The sequence below is a fragment of the Haplochromis burtoni genome, unplaced genomic scaffold (genome assembly GCF_018398535.1).
Source record: "Haplochromis burtoni strain Fernald_Lab_line unplaced genomic scaffold, NCSU_Asbu1 Contig_72, whole genome shotgun sequence".
NCBI lineage: Eukaryota > Metazoa > Chordata > Actinopteri > Cichliformes > Cichlidae > Haplochromis > Haplochromis burtoni.
The window spans coordinates 1357386-1377929 of NW_024582433.1; the positions used below are offsets into that span (position 1 = coordinate 1357386).

The 20544-nt window shown below is 41.7% G+C and overlaps 2 protein-coding genes and 1 long non-coding RNA gene across 3 annotated transcripts; 1 reads left to right on the forward strand and 2 right to left on the reverse strand.

Moving 5' to 3' along the window:
- Positions 1-917: 917 nt before the first annotated feature.
- On the reverse strand, positions 918-11467 carry fbxw5 (F-box and WD repeat domain containing 5). The gene is made up of 10 exons (XM_005930093.3): positions 11351-11467; positions 9340-9535; positions 9091-9248; positions 8119-8302; positions 6150-6298; positions 4918-5253; positions 4644-4824; positions 4409-4556; positions 4112-4324; positions 918-2805 (listed from the first exon to the last, which is right to left on the reverse strand). Exons 2-10 carry the CDS (start codon positions 9524-9526, stop codon positions 2532-2534), a joined length of 1830 nt encoding a protein of 609 aa, XP_005930155.1. The 5' UTR covers positions 9527-9535; positions 11351-11467; the 3' UTR covers positions 918-2531.
- A 102-nt stretch (positions 11468-11569) lies between these two features.
- LOC102306009 lies at positions 11570-13762 on the forward strand. The gene is made up of 3 exons (XR_001336577.2): positions 11570-12963; positions 13285-13374; positions 13463-13762. It is a non-coding gene; the product is annotated as an uncharacterized LOC102306009 (long non-coding RNA).
- A 1381-nt stretch (positions 13763-15143) lies between these two features.
- prdm12b (PR domain containing 12b) lies at positions 15144-18847 on the reverse strand. The gene is made up of 5 exons (XM_005930094.3): positions 18454-18847; positions 16840-17030; positions 16569-16724; positions 16237-16351; positions 15144-16112 (listed from the first exon to the last, which is right to left on the reverse strand). Exons 1-5 carry the CDS (start codon positions 18677-18679, stop codon positions 15673-15675), a joined length of 1128 nt encoding a protein of 375 aa, XP_005930156.1. The 5' UTR covers positions 18680-18847; the 3' UTR covers positions 15144-15672.
- Between the last annotated feature and the right edge of the window lie 1697 nt (positions 18848-20544).

A 20544-nucleotide genomic window follows, 5' to 3' on the forward strand; every position in this document is an offset into this window, starting at 1 on the left:
ATACTTGCAAACAGGCAATAACAATAAGGCTAAGCATGCATTGAGCTCTCTTTTCAAAACCTTTAATGAAAAACTGCACAAGAAAGCAACATTTTATTGGCAGAAAAGAATATCAGTCTGACACATGTTCAGTTTTCTGGATTTGCAGGGCATGCGCTTTATTAAGGTGGAGGTTTTGAAAAGAACACAAGCTGGAAAAAAAATGATCATAAGGAAGCAAACATTGGCAAAACATGACAGTGTGATGAGGAGGAAGTGAAAGGGGAGCTCGGGGGGAAAAAAAAGGAGAAAGTTTGTGACTTTTTAAACAAATTTAAAAACATGGGGAAAAAAAACAAAACACTGTTCAGTTGAATGAAACCTGCTTGTTCAAGTGTCGGATTCACAGGGGATTCTGAAAAGTCAACAAGTGAAACAGTCGCCCAATCATAATTAAAGCCATGTTTTAAAATCAGTCACGTCCTCTTTAAACAGGCATCTGCGTGGAAATGTAAATAAGAAGCCAGTAAAGTACCTTTGTGCTGGTTGAACTGTAGCTGTAACCATGCGTTACTTTTTGTTTTGCTTTGTGTTTACCAGCAAAAGCACCTCAAAGGGGACTTAAAGTATGATGTAAATACCAACAGACATTTCAACACAATTTGTCTTCAGTCCTTTATACTTTCTGTCTGTTTCTGTCGAAGTGTTTTTAATCTGTTGTTTCTTGTCAACTTACCAAAAAAAGACTAATAAAATTAGTCAAAATATTTTTAAGCATTTCTAAACTGAATTTAATTTCAAGTAATAGGCGCCACTTGTGCAACCTGAAAGGTCCATGAAACTCATTATTGCTTTGCTTTGGGTAAAAGTCTGTGGCACTGGTACGCAACGTAAGTTACAACATGAAATCCACTGAATATCTTTATTACAGCATATTGTTTAAAAAAAAAAAAGAGTGATATTAAAAGTTACATGTGCGCCACATTAAAATAAAGATTAACACTGCCTTCTAATCCTTAAGGAGATACATTAGTTATTTATACACTACAGCACTGTTCAGCAGTCTGTGGACAAACTGGAGAATGGCGGCTTTCATTTAAAATCCACAGGACCAATTGGAGCTCGAGGTCGGGGTGTCAAACATAAGGCCTGAGGACCATAATGGGCCCGGCAAAGACTTCAATGGACGGCTTTGGAAAAGATTGCATAGATTTGGAAATTTTTACTGTATTTTCATAAGTTTTGCAGCTTTTTTGACTCACACAGACCTCCCCCATTCATACCACACCAAAGCAGTTAAGTAACAGATTCCTGTTTTTACACTATCAACCAAAAAAAACAAAAAACAAAAAAAACATGGGTCCACAGTTTAACAAAAGAGTAATTAACAAAACCTTTACGTTTTACAAATACAGGACAGTCTGGGCAACGTGCTACCACTTTTTCTGCAATTTTACACATTTATCATGTAGAAAAACGATCATGTAGTGTTGAATGTCAGGGATTAAAGGTTTACTTAAATGTTTTTACTGGTCTGGTTCTCTTCAGATCAAAGTGGCCCACAGCATAAAATGAATTTGACATCCCCGATTTAGGTAATTGCCTAAAAAGGCTCTACTTGTAAAGTTTCTTTCTCCAGAGGGGGGACACAATATGTTGCTAAATAAGAAAAGCAAAATGAATTAACAAAATTCTGCAAAATAAAGGGTGCAGCGTTGTGATGCTAATGAATGAAAAGGGTTTAAATACATTTTTATATTATACAGATCCAATAAACACTCAGCTACACAAACAACTCTTCTTCACAGCCAGCGGTTCCTCTTATATTAAACTGCTCAGTAATTCTACATTTAATAGAATAGTGATGAATCATTTCCCGGGCACAGACAAAAAACAAACAAACAAACAAACAAACAAACAAAAAAAGCAGACCGCATTAAATGCAGCTCAAACTCCTTTTCCCTTTTCGTTTTATACTCTTTTATAAAATCTTTGAGAAAAGCGTTTATGAGGAACTTTTAACTCGAGACGTCAATTGGATACAGCCGCTGATAGGAAAACGAACATTTCTCAGCTTATTCTCAGTTGCACTTTGCCCTAAAGGAGCAGGACCTTTGTATACATGTGTACGTCACATCCAGGAGTCCAAACTGTTCGGACGCAACTTTACTGATTTTTTTTTTTTTAAAGAAAAAAAAAAAAAAAAAAGGAGAACAACCATCTTTCAGGGGAGCAGTTTTTGGGCATCTGTGTTTAGGCGTCAGCTCTACACTCTCTACATCTCTACCTGTGTTAACGTTGCGTATCATTTCTGTCTGCAGTCAGTTCTGCTGGCACAACAGCGCCCCCTTGTGTCTGAGCCGCTATCCTTTCCTGTCAGCTGAATCAGTCACTGCTTTAGGTCACGACACCGTGAGCTCAAGCGAAAACAACAGACTGTGCCCACGCTGTACACATACATGGAGTGTGTATATATTCATACCACAAAGGGAAAAGATCAGACTTTCCTCACCATGCTTCCCCCTCCCGCTTCAAGTGTTTTCCAGCCTGACTCATGGTTTTCCGTTGATGCAGGAGTTCTTGCTGCGGCTCAGCCAGGACGGCAGGAGGCTGCGTGGTCTGGGCGGCCGGGCGGAGGCCTGCGCGAGGCGGATCATTCGCGGCGAACGCCACACCTTGATGGTGGAGTCGTCGCTGGCGGACAGCAGCAGCTCCTGGTCGGCGGGGCTGAACGCCACCGAGTTCACCACATCGTCGTGTGCCAGACGCGCCAGACAGATGTTGTAGTGACGGTCCCAGATGTAGCCGTGCTTGTCCTCGGCTCCACTACAGGTGGGAGATTGGAGGGTAAGTCAGAGCGGTTACCGAGCGTTTGATTTAGTGTGTAAACATTTGCAGTGAATATCAATTAAAACTGACAAACACATGAATACGTTTACTTTACTTTGAAATAGATCAAGGTAGTCCCCTGTGAAGCTGGAGCTGTGTGTGGTTACGCAGCGCTTTTACCTCATCAATGTTTCAATCAAATAAATCGTGAATAGTGAGTTTAACAAAACTGTGTTATACATATTTCTATTAAACCACAGAGTTCAGAATTTGAGTTATTCAGACATAAACATACAATCACAGCCCACAAACCCCTTAAAACAACAGCATATGATTATTAATATTTATCTATGAACACATTTTATTTCATTTATTTCATTTGTGTTTATCTACTAGGCTTTTTTTGTCTTTCATTTATTCTTCTGTACACCACTTTGGTCCATGTGGTTGGTTTCAAGTGCTTTTCAAATAAACCTACTATAGTATCGTGTAGTATGGTACAGTATGCGGTATCGTATTTCCCTAAAATGCAAAAGATCACCAGTTTGGGACTAGGAGGAGACACCAACCGAGTCTCAGTTGTGGGTTTCTATCTGGTGAGAAATCTGAAGCAAATCAAACTTGCTGATATATCGGCTGTGGATCTACATTTTGTCTTATAGTGATAATGGGTGTCACTTCACTGCATCTATGAACCTTTGGTCTACCTCTTTTCCTCCTGCCTGGCAACTCTTCAACATCTACTGTCCGTTATGCCCACCATCTCTCCTCTGTACATATCCAAACCAGCTCAATCCGAGCTGTCCCTCTATCCTTGTCACTCTCAACAAAAATCTTCACATGCCATGGGAAATATTTGTTTTTATATAAGTAGTGGGGGAATAATATGGACAGTAAGTGGAAAGTCTCTTCATGACAGCACCCATCACACTGAACAGATTCTTCTCGGTTTCGAGGGAAGATTTTGTTTCTGCTTCATTATTTTCTTTTTGCTCAAACTCACGACTGACACGTCCTGAGTGTAAACCTCAACATCCGAAAGCAGCGTCTTCATTCAAACGAGCTGTCTGATTACTGTTTTAAATTCTGACACACCCCTGTTACTAGAAAGAACGTCATGTACAACTGACACACTGCGACGCACTGTGCCAAAACGAAAAAAGGGAATTTCTTACATCCTGAGCAGTGAAACGGTGAGCATGTTTACCCAACACTGCAGTATCGCTTCCTTTTCTGTTGCGCAGTGGAGAGTGGCTCAAGTTTGAAAAGCTTCTGTGTCTGAGGAATAAAATAACAAACACACCTGGCAACAAAGTCTCTGCTGACGTCCAGGAAGATGAAGAAGCACTCATCGTTGGGTGTGAAAGCTCGATGAGCGCGCAGGCTTCTTCTCTCCTCTCTCAAACTCTTCAGGTCAATCACGTGCAGGTCGATCTCCTCAGCGATGGGGGGCGGAGACATGGGGTCTGAGATCACACATCCAGCTGGCCAAGCCCGGCTATTAACATACAGGTATCTGACCAATGACAGAGGAGAAGTGATGTTAAACTAAAAAGCTGATACAGGATCAAATAAGCTCAAATGTTTCTCATTTGATTACCTGTGGTCTGGAGAAAGGCCCATGCCAATGATGTGACCGTGGATATCAATAACATGATCCAGGGAATCAAAAAACTCGTCTGAACTTCGCTCTTCGCCGAGAACAGGACCCGAAGTGGTCATCTGTTCAGGCCTGATTCGCTTAATGCCTGGAAAGTGAAAAAGGAGCTTCCAGGTGAGAGAGGGCCGGCACAATTTTGAGAAAATATCGCAGCGTTGCTGAATAACTTTGTTACCTATCTGGTGAGGGGAGTATGTAAGGCTGCCGGTGGTGAAGAGTAAGTACGTTTTGTCTTCCTCCCCAGACTCGGACGGCTCAGTGAGGCTGGGGTCAGGGGGCTTCGTGTAGGCTCTGCCCATCAACTGAGCCACCTGGGTCTCAATCTCCAGCTCCTTCTGCCCCACGTTTTTTCGGCTCTGGGAGGAAGAAGGAACGTGCAACAAAAGAAATTGAATTTAAAAAAAATGAAAAAGCTAAAAAACAAAACAAAAGCCAAACAGATTCTTTACATGTATAACGTGCTCCAGTCCCGACATGGTCGGCTGAGGGAGACGAGGACTGGGGAGGCCGTGACTTCTCGCTCCCCTCTGGCACTCTTCCTCCTCTTCTTGCTCCTCTTCTTCCTCGCTACCGGACGTTGCCAAGTCAAAGAGGAGAGGCTGGTGGTGGTGCTGCTGCTGCCCCTTCTGCCTTCGGGCCTGAGACTGAGCTTCATAGTCCAACAGCAAGTCCGGGTTATCGTGCCGCCGACAGTGGGCCACCATCACCGTGCGAATGGTGCTGGCGTTGATGTTCTGGATCTTGAAAAGGCGCTTGACCACGTTGACGTTCTCCGATTCGATATCCTGTTGCAGGAAAGGAACGTTTATTTTTTGTTTTTCCACTGGAAACCCACCGCTGCACATGCTCACATATATTCATAACCACGAGCTGCTCGATTTTATTGAATTTGCTGAATATACGCAAGATTTTAGAGGTGTGTGAGTCTGTGCTCCAAAACAAGAGCAAACCCACAGAGCACTGCCATATTAAAATTAAATAGAAACAAACATGTTTACAGTCTGCTGCTTTGAAAAAAAGAAAACAAACCAAATTTCTCAGAGTTATTGAAAGAAACCAAATGGATTAATACCTCACCAACAGTCTTTGATACTGAAAAAGAAAAATAACACCACCTTTCTACTAATGTGTGGATGCAATCTTTGTTTTCTCAGCTGTTGGGAGGTTTTTCCGCTCACGGTCATGTAAGCACCTACTTGATAACACACAAGATCCTGTTTTCTAGATCCTCCTCCTCACTTTCATAACCTGAGCCTTTAGTTTCGCTGCCCCAAAACTTTGGGATATGCCTACACCGGATCTCCGGACCATAAATCCCATGTATTCAGAACCGTTCATTATGACATGGCCTTAGTCTACAATCTATTGATCAGTTTTTACAGTTTAGTGGTTTTATGTGTTTTATTATCATTTAAGCGTGTATATGTTTTTAATTTCCTAGACTAATGTAAGCTGTCTTTGAGGGCTTTTCATGATCTCAAACGCATCTTACAATTAGTTGCTTCCTACCTGTGCAAACACACTCTAGTTAGACTCACATGTTGACAGTGAAAATAGGTTAAATCAGGGGAAACACACATTTTCCACTCGACTACACATATTGCTCATTTCCTCCTTTATAACAACTGCATGACAGATTTCATAATAATAATAATATCAAGGCTACAGTCTATGGTCTCACCTGGAAGGCTTTATTGAGCCAGAGCACAGAGCAGGATGTCATGTTGCCTATCCAGTGCAGGTTTCCAGATATCAGGTGGGTCTCATTCAGCCAGCAGCCAAAGACATCATAGGGCTTGTTCCTGACCCGCGACAACAGCGTGTAATTTTCTGTAGCAACGCATCGAATGGGGAGAGCGTCACAGAGAACACATTAATGAACAAATGCAGCTTAGACTAGCACGTGACGTTTTAAATGACTTGTCAGTTCGATGTGGGGCTGCTCGATTATGGCAAAAATGATAATCACGATTATTTTCACTGAAATTGAGATCTCGATTATTTGACGATATTTATTTAACCCTTTAAGACCTACTATAGAACCAAGTCCGCCAGAGATTACTTTATATTTTTACATGCTGTAGTGCCATTTTTGGGAGCATTTCAAGTTGCTATACATCAATACAACTGTTATAGCCCATATTTTAATAATATGTATGCATTAAGTCAGTAATTAATTACATTAGTAATTACATTAATTGCAAAAAAGTGCAATAAACCACAAAAAAATTGAAAATCGTTTTTTTTACATATATTTCTACTTGGGGAAATTTAAGAGGCTTATTCCTCAAAACTTTAAATACAAAAAAGTTGCAAAAAATAGTTTACAACAACAGGAAATTTATTTTGAGTGTCTTCATAGTTTTATTTTGGAGATACAGCAATTTTTATATACTGCAGGAAAAACAAAAAACAATCCTATGATGCAAATTTGCAAAGAAAACAGCAGGTGCATCAAAATAAACTATTTTCAGCAGTGCAATTCGAGTTCTAAGCATCCCAGAAACTATTCAGAAAAGTCAAACATGACTTATAAAAACACCAGTATAGGCTTTTAAGGCCTAGAAGTAAAAAACTACATTTTCCGCGAAAATGACATCACTTCCGGTGTCTGTCAGGAAATGGCGGACATGCGATAGTTCGTGTTGACGTCTTTTTCACTGTGGGAAGTGTTACGAACAGCTGATCGGATCGGCAAAGCGTGTTTCTGGAATATTATGTTTTTGTTCCTGCAAGTGCTTTTTATGCAGTTTTTGCAAAGCTTTATGTGGAAGGAAACCGTGGCCGAGGACAAGCTGATGACATAGGATGTAAGTACAACTCCTCTGGTTTCATATGGAAAACAAATTATTGCGCTAGCTTACACAGTTCCGGTTCTACAGGGATTTAAAGGGTTAACAATAACAATGTATTGAATAATGACTTTAAAAAATAATATAAAATAGTGTGCAAATACTGATAACAGTGCAAATGTTTGCAATATAAAAAATAAATGAAAAATGTAAACATCTAAGTTTAGTGAACTTTGCAGTGTTGCTCTGTGGTGCAGCTATGACACCATAGCAAAGTTTACACACTATGTCTACTTGATCCACGTCTGACTCCACGAACCCATAATGTTTCCACACCACTGAAGTTTGTTTTTTTTACCTCTCTTTTCAACCAACGGCAGTCACTCCAAATAACTTCTGCTTAGCTTTCCGAGCTTCCCTCGGGTCTTCTTAATTGTTGTGATGCGTGTTCGAAACGCAGAGAGGTGCGCTGGATTTGCCACACGGAGCAGCGCGAGAGTAAAGCACGAGGGAGGGGCTAATAATCGGCTCAATCATTTTTAATGATCGTTGAAAGCCCAGATCGTAATCGTGATTAAAATTCGATTAATTGAGCAGCCCTAGTTCGATGAGTAACCCTGAGCATAACCTCATAGTTGGCGAGTTGGATAATGAAGTTGGGTGAAAGCTCTTACACCATAAAATGTGACCAAAAATGGCATTTAACATGGAAGTTCATTCAGAAATGTAATCATTAATCGCAAAATTTAAAAGAAGTATTTTTTCCTTCTTTGAGCCTGAACTATGTAAATCAAATCAAGCTATTTAATGATGTTCACGAGGTTTCAAAAGCAATTTGGAGTATTTCATGGTTCCTACCTAGACTGATGACAGCGATTTCTCCTGATGACGAGTGGTGTGGTCCCAGGTAGACACCCGAGACGAGCAGCAGGCTGTCATCAGCGTTGAACTGGGAGAACTGGGTGTAGCCCCAGTTAAACTGCCGCATGCTGGAGCTGTGCACCAAGGAGATATTACCATCTGGCCGCTCAGTGTCCCATAGCTGCACACAGGAAGAGAGAAGATGTGAGAGAATGTGCAGGATGGATATTGATAAGACTTTAGAGAAACCAACGCCACTATCGGTTTTGCTCACAGGGCTGAATATTTAGCAAGTCCCTCGTCTATTCTTGGTAATATTCTGTGAGAAATAAAAAATGGCCTATGCAAACTTTCAGCATCACCATTTCTATAAAAACTTCTTAGAGCACGAAACTTTTTGACACTACTCATCATTTTCCTTGAACCACTGCAGTCACAGATGAGACTGATCACTGTTAGACAAATAAATAAAAACCAACATAATTTTTTTTTTCTAATTAATCACAACTCTACGAACAGTATTTAACCAAAAAATAGAAATATTTTGTCCCAGAAAGTTGACTCTGTTCATCTGGATGAAGCATTTTCAGTGGGAAGCGCTGGATGATTGAGCAGGAATCATGACTAACTCTCCACTACACTTCTATTCGTCCTCTCAACACTGTATTTTTTTCTTCGCGTGATGGTATTGAGTACTTCAGTTGTGCCATTGGTTGTCCACTAATTTTCGCGAGCACTGCTGCATACTTTGCACTTTATGGCCTGGAGTAATACTCACTATGTATTTGGACAGCAAGACATTGCTGCACAGGTAGTCAGACATTTTTCCCTTACTCTGTTTGCACTGTTTGTGCAAGTTGCCACTGATCTTCTGCAACAACCCCCCCAGATGAGTAAAATACCTAAAATTGAGTAAAAGTGTCCCCTTGTCCTCCATAGACAATAAGAAACCTCAGCAGCATATCTTACCTTAACAGTGCAGTCTTTTGAGCAGGAGGAGAAGCGGTGACCCCGATGAGAGAAAGCCAGGTGAAGGACTTGGTCGGTGTGCTCTCTCAGAGTTTGAACCTCCACACAGGGGATGCAGTCAAACAGACGCTTGAACTCCCTGTACCACGATACAGCCGCTGCACACAGGCAGGTTTTGGAATTAATGAGAGAACATTTCAGCAGTAACTAAATTCCTCTCAGAAACAAATAAATAATAAAGATATTTACCAGGGTGCCGGGGTACCAAGCGGGGAATGCGGTAGTAGCTGTAGAACAGCTCCCTCCACAGGAACTCATCTCTGGAGACAGCCAGCCACTGTCGGCAGGTCAGACCAGCTCTCAGCACAGCATCATGGGGCAGACGCAGAAAGATCTCCAACACCAGGCTGTCCGGCAGAACTGGGCCACACTCCATCCTAACATCCTGAGTAACACGCACACACGGGTATAGTATAGTGCTGTGCAAAGGTTTCAGGCACAAAGTATAAAAGAGCCAACTTTTTATGAAGCTTTTTGGTTTTGTGTTTGAGTAGTCCGTGTCTGCATTCAGGTTAAAAAAAAATAAAAAATCTGCTAGGATACCAAAATAGGGAACTCATTTGTCGATGTGCATCTTGAAATCATCAAAACAGGAAGTCTTGTCTCAGATATCTCTGGCCCGGAAATATTGACCATTTCCAGAGGGAAAAATTAGCTGATGGATTCCCGGACTGCTACATATTAGGTGATGATGATTAATTAGTCCCTGTTGTTGTTAGAAAAATTAGCAGCAATATTATATCTCAGGGTTTCATCTGAATATAAGCCATTCTCTGACTAATAGCAAAGAGGTTTTGGCCAGAGAAAAACCACAAGGACAATGATTAAAAAAATACATTTTTAAGCACTTTAATTGAGGTTTGTGGAGCATATCCCAAGAGGTAAGAGATGGGGTACACCCTCAACAGTCTACACGTCCGTAAAGTAAACTTAAAATATATTTTTGATCATTAAATGGTCAGAAATGGCAGGAAAATGTACAGAATTGCAACTTTATCTTGACCAATCACGCTTATCTATGTGGTCTAACTCCAAAAGCCCATTTTAAGCCAGGAAGGAAACTGGACAGTTTCTGTGAGCTTCTTTCAACTCCAAATTAAAGCTGTCCAAACAAATATTTTTATGACTGCACATTTATAATCCTTTTTATGTTATCCATGTGAGTATATTGCATTTTATATTCTATTTGCTGCATTTTGGTTGAGATTCAACCAAGGATAAAAAACCTCATTCACTGCTTTATAAAACACACAATGTAAAATAAAGACATGACTCAGGCTCCATGAGATTAACTCCTATTCTGACTCCAGTCAGTTGAGATATGACTGAAATTCTATTTTTATTATTTATTGCACGAGCTATAAAGAACAAATACAGATCCCGCTTCTAGCATTAGCGTTTTCTGTTCATTTCAGCTCAATTATAATGAAAATTTCAGCTACACTTTTAAAATAAAATAACCAGTCAGGGTGCTGCATATTTTTGTGGCTCCACCATTAATGAGATTATCTGAAGCCAGACAGCTGTTGACAGCTGTTGCAGCGCAAAGACAGCGGCCCATTAAAGACATCATCATGATGTCAGTGAACCTACGACCTGCCCTCTTCCCTAAAACCTGCTTTATTTGCAGAATTTTGAAAGGAAGGGGGAGCTGACATGTCGAGTCCTCTTCACAGCAGCTGGAACAGGGCCATGTTAGCGTGGCATTTCCTTACATCACAAAAGTGCAAAACGGAAAATTTTACGTGAACTGAGTTTTTAAAAATGTGATCGACACCCTCTCCAACTTTGGAGTAAACGTCCCCAGCTCTTCCGTGAGGGACCGTCGTGAAACGATGACCTAACATGGACATTTTATGTCGGGTACTATGTTTACAGTGAAATCAAACCAGTCTAGCCTTCCTCCTCACAAACCGGACATCTGTAGAAATACGTTATAAGTAGTAAACGTTTGTATTTGTTTGCCAGTCTAAATTGGAAAAGAGTTTCGTTTTCAGCTACAGCAGAAGACTATGTAGCTAGCTTTAAGCGAGCTAACTTATTAAGAATGCAGCTAGCTGTTAGCTGACATTTGTTTTCAACTTTTAGCTGCGCCCGGCAACACTCAATATTGACTGCTAGCTGCTAATTTTACAACTAAAAGCTTCCGTTGACTAATTTAAAGAGCCTCGCTTCATACAGGTTTAATGACACAACCCACCTGCTGGATCAGAGTATGTTGGAGAGAAAAATCCAACGGCTAGCCAGCGCTAAACGCTAGCCACAGAAAATGACAACAATCCTGCAGCAGCTACGAGGCGGACAGACGCTACTAATAGATGGCAGAATAATCGATACACACACAGAGGAACTTTAACGTATGCAGTCCGACAGAAGAGTTCGGAAAAACTGATTTAAAAGTCAAAAGTAAAGATAAAGAATAAATGTTGTGTCATATTGAGATTACTAAAGCAACTCTATTTTATTTAACTGCATAATCGTTTTCTTCTTCTTTCAGCTTCTCCCTTTAGGGGTCACCACAGCTGATCATCTGCATCACTCTAGTATCCTGTTATGTCACACCAAACCTCTGTATGTTCTCCTTCTGTGGTCGTCCTCTTTTGTTTGGCAGCTTCATCATTAACATCCTCTGCACATGTCAGCCTTGTCTTTCTAACTGTGTCTCCAAACCACCCAACCTGAGCTGTCCCGCTGAGATACTCCTTTCTAATCTTAACATCTCGGGTCTCACTGTCATCTTGTAATCCTTTGCTTGCTGCTATCTATCAGTCACAAGTCAACCCTGACACTCCTCTCCACCCACCTCCATCTTGTCTGCACTTTTGTCTTCACCACTGTCTCCTGCTCATTCGCACACATGTATTCGGTTTTGCTTCGACTGACTTTTATTCCTCTTCTCTCCAGAGGATACCTTCACCTCTCCATGCTCTCCTCAACTCCTCAAAGTCCTCCTTCCACCTTCCTGACACACACTTTTCTCTCTTTCTATCTTTAATCACGCAAAGCTGCTGCTAATCCTTTCCAGCTCGATCCCTCTGTCTAACCAATCGATGCAAAATCTTTTGTCTCCTTCCTTAAGACATAAAAGTAACTTCAACAAAGTTAACTCGGCCTGTTCAGCATTTACACTTAGGATATTTTATGACTCATATCATCATCATCATCATCATCTCTAACTCTGAATTTGATATGTTTAGTTAGATGAGAGACAGAGAAGAAAACTCAGTTTCTGCTAATAGATATAACACTTTTTTTGGGTAGTTTTTTACTCTTGTTTATGTGTTTTTTTTATGTAAAGTGATGCAACACACACAAACAGACATACACAAATAATGTGATTGTTTTGATGAATGCAAAAAGAGAAATGCAAAAAGAAAACGCATAAAATAAACTGTTCACTTTATTTCTCCAACCTCGTTTCAGCTCTAAGATTTATGTTGACATGGTGACGTTGGATGGAAAATTAAGAAAAAGCTGATGGAAAACTTTTTTTCATATGTGTGTAAAAATATACACCACCCCTATAAAAAGCCATTTTATTAGCATCAGTAAATTATCTCATTTTCTTTTCTTGCCCATGAAGTAAGCAGACAATGGAGAAATGAAGGGCAGTAACAGGAGTGGTGGCTCATGGTAAACTGACACCCCAGTTGTGTACTGAAGCCTGTGTGACTGAAAAATAGCTGAGTCATTAGGTTGGCACTGTCACTGCACATATAACACTGACTACTGACCAGCTACACAAGATCTGACACAAGACTGACCGGTGAAGAAAACACTGACGTGGAGCCATGCTGTGACTGATATGTTCTGGTAAGATTTTAAATTTCCCTAGATTTTTTTCCTAAAGTTTTAAACATAAAGATTTATTATTGAATATATTTATTAATTAAATAATGTGAGTAATGCATTTCTTTTTGTTTAGATAAGCAACATTTTCACCGCTGTTTTATGTTTTATTTTTTTAATGAAATAAAGACGTAAAACATAGACATGCATCCTGGGTGAATGTGATAATGGCATATGTTACACCTGATAGGGATCAGTTTACCTGCTGCACCATTATCTCAGCAGAAGAGGCTAGGCTAATGCTGCAACAGATAACAGACAGATAAAGTTTCTGTCTTTATTTAGCGCTGCACAATGTGGCTGCCTGGGTCGTGTCTTGCTGTTGCTCCTCAGCAAAGGACGGGACATCATCAGGAGAGGCATACAAGTGTAAAGGTGTTCATCATTGGGTAACATGGTATCATTTCAGAACAATAATCTGCAGAGTTGTCCTAAACATGCTGTTACTTACCTCGTTCTCCAGGAAAGCAAGTGTGGACAGTGTCTGATGATGCAGCGACATCCAGTCAAAAGCCTTCCTAATTCCTCTCAGCGGTGCGGAGAGGAACGACAGCCACATTTTCTCCACCCGGACACCCTGCAAAGTGTTTAATCTCCGCTCTGGTCTGACTCTGTGTTGCTCTGTGCTTGTTATAATGATGACTTATCTAAAAACTCCTGTTTGGGAAGCTGGATAATGTCTGACAGCTGACAAATACAGCAGCATCAGTCAGGTCATCATGTCACATCATGACTTTAACCAATAAAGAGTTGTGCAGGATGTTTCATTTTGTGTTTCTTGGTGTGTTTCCAGTAAAGTAGTGATTTCCAGTATTTGCCAAAAAAAAAAAAAAAACGAAAAGAAAAGAAGAAAGACGATTGCTCGTACAAAGCGAGGCTGCAATCAGTTTTCAGTAAAGTGACTTTTATTTATCGAGCTAAAAAGTGTCACTGACATAAAAATTGTCTTTTTCTAGAGAGATCTGGCCAAGAGTGGGGCAGAAAATGCAACAAATATAAAATAACAGTCTGAAGTGGCCAAAAAGGACTGGACTGGTTATAATAGAGAGCACACAGGAGTTACAGTAACAGACAATCATATAACCCCTACAGTCTATTTACCAATATGAGCAAAGATAGCACATAAAAAACACACAAAATGACCTTTTTGTGAAACCATCTCTTCTCTCTAGTGTCTCTGGCGCCATCCTGTGGAAGAAACTACTGTTTCAGGCTTTAGGACTTGTTGGGGATCAGTCTGCTGAGCGTGCAGGATTATAAAAATATTTCCAAGGTTTATGAAAACACCATGGCAACACAGGCAATATGCACTGATCATAAAAACACGCCAACTACTTGTTAATGGGATTACACCAAATATGTTAAAGTATCCATGTGGGTCAGTACTTTAATACTGTACACTGCATATTAACTTTTTATTGTTAAAATTCAGCACCTCATCTTCTGGTAACTGACCACGATGAGGCAAATGATCAATAGTGGGTCATTGACAATCTTAAGGGACAACTTCCACTGGGGATTAAACACCAGGGGCTCTCCACCATTTGGTTTTAGAATTGAAGAAGCTTCTTGGCTGAGAGGTGAAACGTCTTCAAGAAACTGAAAGAACTCCGGTCGCTTTCTTTCCAAGCTCCTTAGATGCCCATCTAACTACTTATAATAATTGTTATGATGCAAAAATTATTACAAGTCCAGGCCAAAAATGATGAGCCAATGAGCTAGAGAAGTATCTACGTTTTTGAACATTATGTTTCATCCCTTTTTGCCTCCATTTATATGTATTTTAAAAAAAAAACCACATGGGCAACAAACACTCCGAAACCCAGAGACACAGACACAGCCAAAAAAGCTTAATCCTGAGGCACACGCACCATTTCAGAAGAACAACTTCACTGATTTAATTCACTAAATTCTTCTCCTGCATGCTGACGATAGGGAGAGGACTCAAACCAATATCATTTATTCTATGTTTCTATTTTATATGTTGACTTTCCTTTAAATATTTGGATCTGTTGTGGAAAGTAAAGAAAGAATCTAACCGTCCAGGGAAACATGATGCTTTTACATATGATAATAAAACTTGGGCATATGGTTAATGATGAACTAATGTATGAAAATAACTGAAACACCACCACATGCAATATCATATCATTTATTTAGAATAGAAGAAAGCACAAATGTATTTACATTCACATGTACAGTAGCATACAATTCCATTTTTTATATAATTACCTAACTCTCCAAAGTACCCAGTCTGTACAACGTTAAAGTGACTATTTTAGTTTACAGTGTGGAACAATGCAGCGGAAACCATGTACATCCCTTAGTTTCACATGACTGTACACATCTGTGATGGTACTTTACACCTGAGCTGGTGAGGATTTGATGCAAACATATCAATTAGATTTAAGGATTACGCACAGAATCACTGATAACAAATGATATAAAAACGAAATATGGGTTGTCTTTTCTCTCTTTCTTTCATCTTCCAAAACACAAAAATTAAAGCATGATTTCTGACAAAAAGAAACACGCAAAAACAAATTAGGCGAGAAATGCTTTCACCGTCACCTCGACTCGTGTTTTCCTTTCACTGAGCACCCTTTGCTCAAATCGGCTCTAATCTAAAGTGCAACGTCGTCTTGCCTGGCAGTCCTTCCAGTGTTTCCGTCATCATAGCACCATGGTTGGGATGTGGTGCACCAGGGGCATCTGGTGGGGTACGGCTGTCATTTGTGGGGGAGGAGGGGACACCTGGGAGGACGCATCGGCTCCGGCAGCCACTGGTTTGTGCCGTGCGCTCTTCTGGTGCGCCCGGAGGCCCGCCAGCTGGGAGTACGCGCTCTGGCACACGTGGCACTTGTAGGGCCGCTCGCCGGTGTGCAGGCGCACGTGGTTGCGCAGAGTGGACGACTGGCTGAAGCGCCGGTTGCAGAAGCGACAGACGAAGGGCTTGTCCAGAGTGTGAATGCGCATGTGCGAGCGCAGGTTGCTGCGGGAGTTGAAGCCGCGGTGGCAGATGACGCAGCGCATCCGACCCGTGGATGAAGAGGGGGTGGCGGAGGAGGAGGAGGGGGAGCACGAGGAAGGGCCGTCACAGGGGTGGGAGTCATCTGGGGAGAAAAAAGAGCAGGAGATGTTTGAAAACCTTTTCAGCTCGAGTTTCACGTGGTTACCGTGATTGTTTTTTTAAGTAGCTCCTTTTTCATTCACAGTGAAATAAAACCTGCTTCTCACCATTTCTGCCTTTCTTCTGGTGTTCTTCTTCGGTTCCGGGAACTCCAGGGATTCCCAGGAACGTGTTCTGAGTGTTTCCATACCAGACAAGCAGCTCTTGGTCTGGCGGGATGGTCTGAGAGGGAAAAGGCGAGATAAAAAAAATATCAGTTAGACATCGTGAAATTTCGATTAGTTGCTCTGTGAATGATGCAAATGACAAAGAAAGAAATCACGGGTTAAGTTCTTATTCTAGCCAGCAGGTGGCACCTGCATTTTACACGCTTAGAGGTATTTTAATGCCATGGGCATGTTACAGCTGCTATCTGGACTGAACCTAAGTGCGTCCTCACCTCCACGGCCTTGTAGAAGATGCTGCTGCCGATCTGCACCACCTCCAGGTTTTGCTCCTGCTCATTCCGGGCACACTTGATGTAAGTCATCCAGCTGCGCTGATCCTCCTGACTGGCGTCGATGAAATAACGCACTGTGCCGTCTTCGTTGAACACCTGAGCGCACAAGGCAATAAAAAGTGGGAGAAATTTATAAAGAGTCCGACTAAGGAATTTGGATAACACGGGCCTCATCAGGCTGCGGGATGAACAAATGAAGTTAGAAGCTCACCTCCCACATGAGATTGTTGTTTTTGAATAGGTCCACGTGTTCAGGGGACAGGAGCCTCCCTGTGAAGGGGCCCATCTCGGTGCCGGCTTTGATCCAGGTCTTCGAGAAGATGCCCAGACCCTCACCGGGGATCGAGCTCTGGGCGATGATCACCTCACTGGGCAGCACCAGGCTGGACAGCTTCTGCACCTCTACGAATATAAAGAGGAAGAAACGTGAGAATGTTTTTGTTTTGTTTGTTTGTTTTGTTGTGGGTTTTTTTTATAAGGAAGTTAAAATACTGAGAGCGGCTGGTCAGTTTAGATGATACCGCGTACTATGAATCTTTGTGTCAGTTAAAGGGCATGGGAGCCAGATCACTGTGGTCGGGAGACGTTCAGCACCAAAGCTTTGCTGGAAAAAAGTCCTTAAAGCAGCAAATGAACTGGATCTTATTTTAGTCACGAAATATTAAGCTACACCTCATCCTCCGTTTAATTCGATTATCTGGCTGAATTGAAACTTTTTGTTGTGCAAAAGCCTCTCGGAAAGCATTTTCATCCGCAACAGAAAGGAGGGAGGGGAAAAAAGAAAATCGTGCTTCTTTAATGTCAAAATCAAAGATTTTTTTTTATTACTTCGGCTGCCAAAAAAAAAAAATCCCGTCCGAATAGGGGTTAAATGGTCCTCTATTGCGCAGGGTCCAACAATTTGTCATGCTTCAGATGTGATATTCATTAAAGTTTACTGGAAAAGAAACGGCTAATTCCAAATTCATTATCCTTTTAAGAACTTTGTAGCAATAAATTTGCACTGAATGAAACGCGGACTTGTTAAAAGCCTCAGGAATTTCTGCAACAAAAAAATGGAAAGGCGATTAGATGGTTGACATGCAATGAATAGCATTAGATTTAGCCTTCACGGTGCATTATGTGAGGAACAGCAAATCTTTTAAGGAGAGAGAAAGAGAAAGGCTCCGGAGCCCCATAGCTGCCAAGAGAGGAAAAGAGACTGTCCGGAGATTGATGAATGCAGGATAAAAAAAAAGAAAAAGAAAAAGAAAAAGAAAAACCCGGGGACATCTTAAAGAAAGGAAACCTTTCACTCCGCGAGGTTTAAGTGGAAACTTTCCCAGGTCAAGCACAAAGTTAACCAAATGAATTTAATGCTCCGCGTCTTTCAGTTACACGCCTAACAAGCCTCCAGCGCGAGGTCTCGGAGCTGGGGAAGGGTTAACGCGTTAAATGGGTCGAAATAAAAGCAGAGAAAAATTGGGAGAAAACGTGGAAAGCAGCGAGGAGTCAGGGAAAGTTTAGGACGTAAGCGCTGTGGAAGGCCAGTAACAGGTCCGTGTTTATAGCGATGAAAATAAATGAGAATTTTGAGAGAGAGAAAATCTATGGGGAAAAAAAATACAAAGTTTTATTGTCGGCTTTGATTAACGAAGAAAGATGATTTGATCAAATACTTCCAAAAATGTGTCCTACAGCCATAAAGCGCAAATCAAGGGGACCTTTTACGCACAACCTGGTGTAACGAAAACAAACCAAAATCTGCATTAAAAAACCACAAACCCGCACTGCAGTGTGGGTAAACATTTGAATGAAATAGTAGAGCATCAGCAGCTCAGCCTACCTCCAGCGAAGGACTGAGCCAAGACTTCGGCGGTAAAGGCGGTCTTGGGGCTGCTGCCGGTGCTGCCCTGCCGCTCCTCCGCCAGGTGTTCGCCCAGCACGTTCCTCCACCTGCCGTACAGGAAACTGTGCAGGATGTCCGATGTGATCACGTCCGACAGCGAGCGACTGGGACACTTAAATCCAGATTTTAGAGCCAAAGCGTCGGCGGGTAGCACGGAGCCCATATTGTAAGACGAGTAAAAAAAAAACAAAACACAAAGAGCGAGGAGGGGAAAAATCAACCCAGAAATGATGATAAGTGAAGCTGCAGCGAGCGGAGGAGAAGAAGGAGAAGAAGAAGTGGACACACAGGGAGCTGCTCTTCAGTCCGCCCCTCTCTCTGCTCCAAACTGTGCGCAGTAAAGCTGCCCTGCCTGGTTGTGGGGGTCTCTTTATATAAGTGGCTAGTGTGACCCCTGTCTAATTACTTATTAATGACACACCCCTCACCGCGTGGACCTGCCTGCTGCACGGCAACAAACCAGCAGAGACATTAAAACCAACGGAGACAGAGGAGGGGAGAGTGAGGGGAGGCAGGGAGGGTGGGTCAGCGGAGGGGCAAACTTTACTTTGGTAATTATCCGCACATAAAGCTGCATATTAAATTAACACACATGCGCAAAGCCATTGTAGTCATGCATGTGAGATCGAAAAAGGCACACAAATAAAAAAAACGCTTTAAATGCACACCTGTGCTGCCGGGGAAGGGGGGGGGGGTGCTTCCGTGGATTTGTTGGGACTTTCTTAATGATGTATGTTTGATAAATAAGAATAAAGAAGGAGAAGGTGGTGTTAAAATGATGATGAAGAAGAACGAGAAGTTTCCCCTCATGCGTACAGAAGTGGGTCATTGCGTCTGGGAGTTGCTCGCCCATTTTTTTCTCATGCATTTCGTATTCATGTGGTGGTAATATTAATTTTTTTGTGAAGAGTTAGCGCGGGAATAACAAGAATGGAAACAAGCTCAACTTTAGGGTTTTCTTTCTTTCTTTCTTTCTTTCTTTCTTTCTTTTACAGCTTTGTTCACATGCAAAAGAAATGCAAAGCTGCTTTGACGTGGTTCACTTTTTCAAGCCCTTGTTGAGGTAAGCGGTTTAATATTCATGGATGTTCGGATCCCCCTCCACCCCCACTCGGTATTGTGGCGACGTTTAGATGAGTATATATGGGCCCTTTTCTTCTCCATATAGTCGCAGTCCTCTGTGTTTTTTCCTCTCCTGCCTATTTTTCGGGCTTGATGGACTGGGGCTAAATGGGCAGTTTTTCCTTCTTTTCCAGCAGAGAGGACATCTTTATTCCATCCCTGGCTCACAGGTTTCCTATTCAGCTCCCCTCCCAGTAATGTCAGGGCCCTGAAAAGTGCTGCAAATCAATCTTTCATGGTGTTTTGAGGGCAATTTGACATCCATGCACTCCTCTTTTCAGTCCAACAACTACAAGGGGATTGTCCGAAAAAAAAAAAAAGTGGGCAACGTTGAGCTCTCCCTCTCCTTCTTTCTCTCTGGACGAATATGGACTATGGCGATGTAATGGCACAGAAGATATGGCAAGTAAATACAATAGCGGAGAGTTTTGTTGAGCTGCAGAGATAGTGAAAAGGCAAGGTGAGTGACAGGGCACGAAAAAAGATTACCGTGTACAGCTGCTTTTTATGAGCGGGCCCCTCCCACGTTTGTCTCCTTTTTCCCAGATGAAATTTCTCTGCTCTTTCAATGGGATTCTTTCTCATCTAGATTGATTTACATTTATAGCATTCATCGCACAAATCCGAGGTAAATGGCGGGGACGGGGGGGGTGGGCCGCTTCTTTATTAAAGAGGAATTAAATGAATTGAATTGGGGTAACGCATGGATTTGATTTGCTTATTTATGCATTAACCTGTGGCATTATGCGGAGCTGGTAAAGCCGCGGGCATGTCAGCAATGGCAAATCATCCCGCTTAGCCGTTCCATTGTAAAACAATTTAAGCCATTATTCTGTCCATTTAAAGCTTATCAATTTAATGTGGATGATTGACAATTATTGCACAAAGAATGTGGTAATTGATGGA